This window comes from Aegilops tauschii, chromosome 7, assembly GCF_002575655.3.
Source record: "Aegilops tauschii subsp. strangulata cultivar AL8/78 chromosome 7, Aet v6.0, whole genome shotgun sequence".
NCBI classification, from domain to species: Eukaryota; Viridiplantae; Streptophyta; class Magnoliopsida; order Poales; family Poaceae; genus Aegilops; species Aegilops tauschii.
Window position 1 is genome coordinate 184,344,191 of NC_053041.3, and position 2,522 is coordinate 184,346,712.

At 51.0% G+C, this 2,522-nt stretch overlaps 1 protein-coding gene across 1 annotated transcript; it reads right to left on the reverse strand.

Annotated features, from left to right (window-relative positions):
* Positions 1 to 721: 721 nt before the first annotated feature.
* On the reverse strand, positions 722 to 1,999 carry LOC109763708 (uncharacterized). Its single transcript, XM_073505822.1, has one exon. It carries the CDS (start codon positions 1,787 to 1,789, stop codon positions 908 to 910), a length of 882 nt encoding a protein of 293 aa, XP_073361923.1. The 5' UTR covers positions 1,790 to 1,999; the 3' UTR covers positions 722 to 907.
* Positions 2,000 to 2,522: the final 523 nt, after the last annotated feature.

Here is a 2,522-nt window from a genome sequence, read left to right on the forward strand (position 1 = left end):
TGCGACGACAGGAGGTGTCTGTGGAGGTGATGTTGCGACCGTGGGCAATGGATACTACAAGCGGAGTGGGGGATGACGCGAGAGCCCTGGTGATGCTAAGACAGTGGGCGACGACGGCAAAGTCAAGAGGTTGCGAGCCGCACAACTGTCGCTGCGAGGCACACGTTGCTGTGTTTCCCCCCTGCGTATGCACGTGCGGTTTACTGAGAGGGAAGTTCGCGCAAGTCTATCGATCACGCCGCGCGCGACGATGCCCTTTCCACCGCTCCATGCCAGCCCGCGGCGTGCGCCCCATCAGTACACCAACGTCAGACAGTTCCCTTTCCAGCTATGCATGCAAGATGTCATCGCAGGCCAAATGCTTCGAAGTACGTATGTCACGCCAAACTCATTCATGCCCACTTTGCTAACCGACGCACATACGTACGTACATGTGGCTGGAGAGTGAGAGATAGAGATAGATAGATGGAGAGATAGAGAGAGTATGACTTTTGTTTGAGCGTGAGAGACCGTATGACCCGTGAACATGACATATTCGTGACATTATATGGAGCTACAATATGACCCGTGAATATGACATATTCGTGACATTATACGGAGCTACAATTTGCAACGTAAAATATTATGTACTGCATTCTACATCACAACGATACTGAGGTCGGAAACCCTTTTGGAAACAAATGCAGTTTTTCATCGGATCATCAATTGTGAGTAGCCAAAGTAAGGAAAACCAAATTAAGCAACGATAACTTCAACAACAAAGAGTACATGAATTACTAGAGGACAAGCCCGCATTAGGTAAGAAGTACACACACAAACCAGCTATAACCACAAACCATGGCCGGATCAACACGGCAAATTATTACAGTACGCAGGACGCAGAAGCTAACGCGCGCTGCCCACACGGTTACCCAGATTGGATGGGCTTGCCCTGCGATTCTTCTGCTGCTGGCTCTGGCTCCGGCTCTCCGGTGCCCTTCCCCGGCACCGGCACGCCGTTGGACCAGCTCTCCTCGTCGGCACAGGCTCCTCCGTTGCTGCTACCTTCCCCGTATCCGTACCCGTAGTATTGCTGGGCCACGGCACGTTCTCCGCCGAACACCTGGCACTGCCCGTCGACGTTCGCCCGCACGGGCGTTATCCCGACGGCGTACCCCTGCACCGGAGCCTGGGGCGCGTAGACGCCCCGCTGCATCTGAACTTGCACCGGAGGCGGGGGAGCGTACATGGGCCACTGCACCTGATTCTGAACCTGCATCGGAGCTGGGGGCGCGTAAATTGGCCGCTGCATCTGATTCTGAACCTGCACTAGAGCCGGAGGCGCGTACATCGGACGCTGCATCTGAGCATGCAGCGGCATGGCGTGGAGCACGGGCGGGGCCGCGCGGGGAGGTGCACTTGTCACGGCGCGCCTGTCGCCTGCAGCGGCACCACCTGTTGCCGCCTCGGGGTCGCGCATGCGGTGCAGGAAGACGCTGAGGGGCACGACGTAGTCGTCAAAACCGAGGCGGTTTAGGGCCCACACAATGTCTTCAGCGTTGACGGTCTTGCGGTGCTCCATGTGGCACCGCTCGTTGGCCTCGCCGGTGACGAAACTGATGAACTCCGACACGCACTCCTGGATCGCCTCCTTGGCGTCGTCGGAGATCTTGGCGTGGGCAGGGAGCGCGCGACGCATGATGCGGATCACGTTTGCGATGGGCATCAGCCGGTCCTGCTCCCTCACCACCGGGGTCGCCTGGGTAGGCGCCGGCGCCGTTGCTCCGTTGGGGACGTCGGCGTTCTCCATGGCTAGAGCTAGCCAAGGTGCAATGCAGGTAGTCGCACTTGACTTTAGGGCTTTGCTGGATGAGTTGTAAGTGCTGTGCTTCTGATCGACTTGTTTCAGTGTGTTAAATAGGCTGAGATAGGTATTAGGTGCTGGCTTAGCTGTCCTTTGTGTTTCCGATCAAACGGACAAGTGTCCATTTAGTTGAGAGGTTCTGGCAAAGACATCACCTTTAACAGATAATGTACTCCTGTATGAGACTATTAATCAGAGGAAAACGATAAATCATGTATAAATGTGATTATAACAGTTGGTGGCGAGGGCTGTAAATGTACGTAGTTTTTTTTTCCTTTCTTTTCTCATGACGTGTTGACAGGTCATTTTGAAACTGAAAGGGTACATTAAACACAAGGCAACAAAGCTACAACATAATGACAACCAAATCAGTGGCGGCACAGGATTTTGAAGATGAATATCCAGAACAAGAAAAATGTATGAAATTACAAGAAAGGAAGAGATTGAATCCGTAATCAAATCTATAAAATTGCAAGGAAAAAATTTACAAGGAAAAAGAGACTGGATCTAAAATAAAATCTATCAAACCTAAAAAATTACTATATTTTTTAATAAAATTATAAGCAAATGAACATTCAGTAGAAGGTGTGTAGTAATGTCAATAATATATAATAAAGGTGAAAGAGAGAAGAAAAACAGATACAATACAAAGAGAAAAGTACAAGAAAAAAAGTTACAA

What these genes read in the sequence shown, in the direction of transcription:
- LOC109763708 (XM_073505822.1), bottom strand. Translation starts at nt 1,789, where the DNA reads ATGGAGAACGCCGACGTCCCCAACGGAGCAACGGCGCCGGCGCCTACC.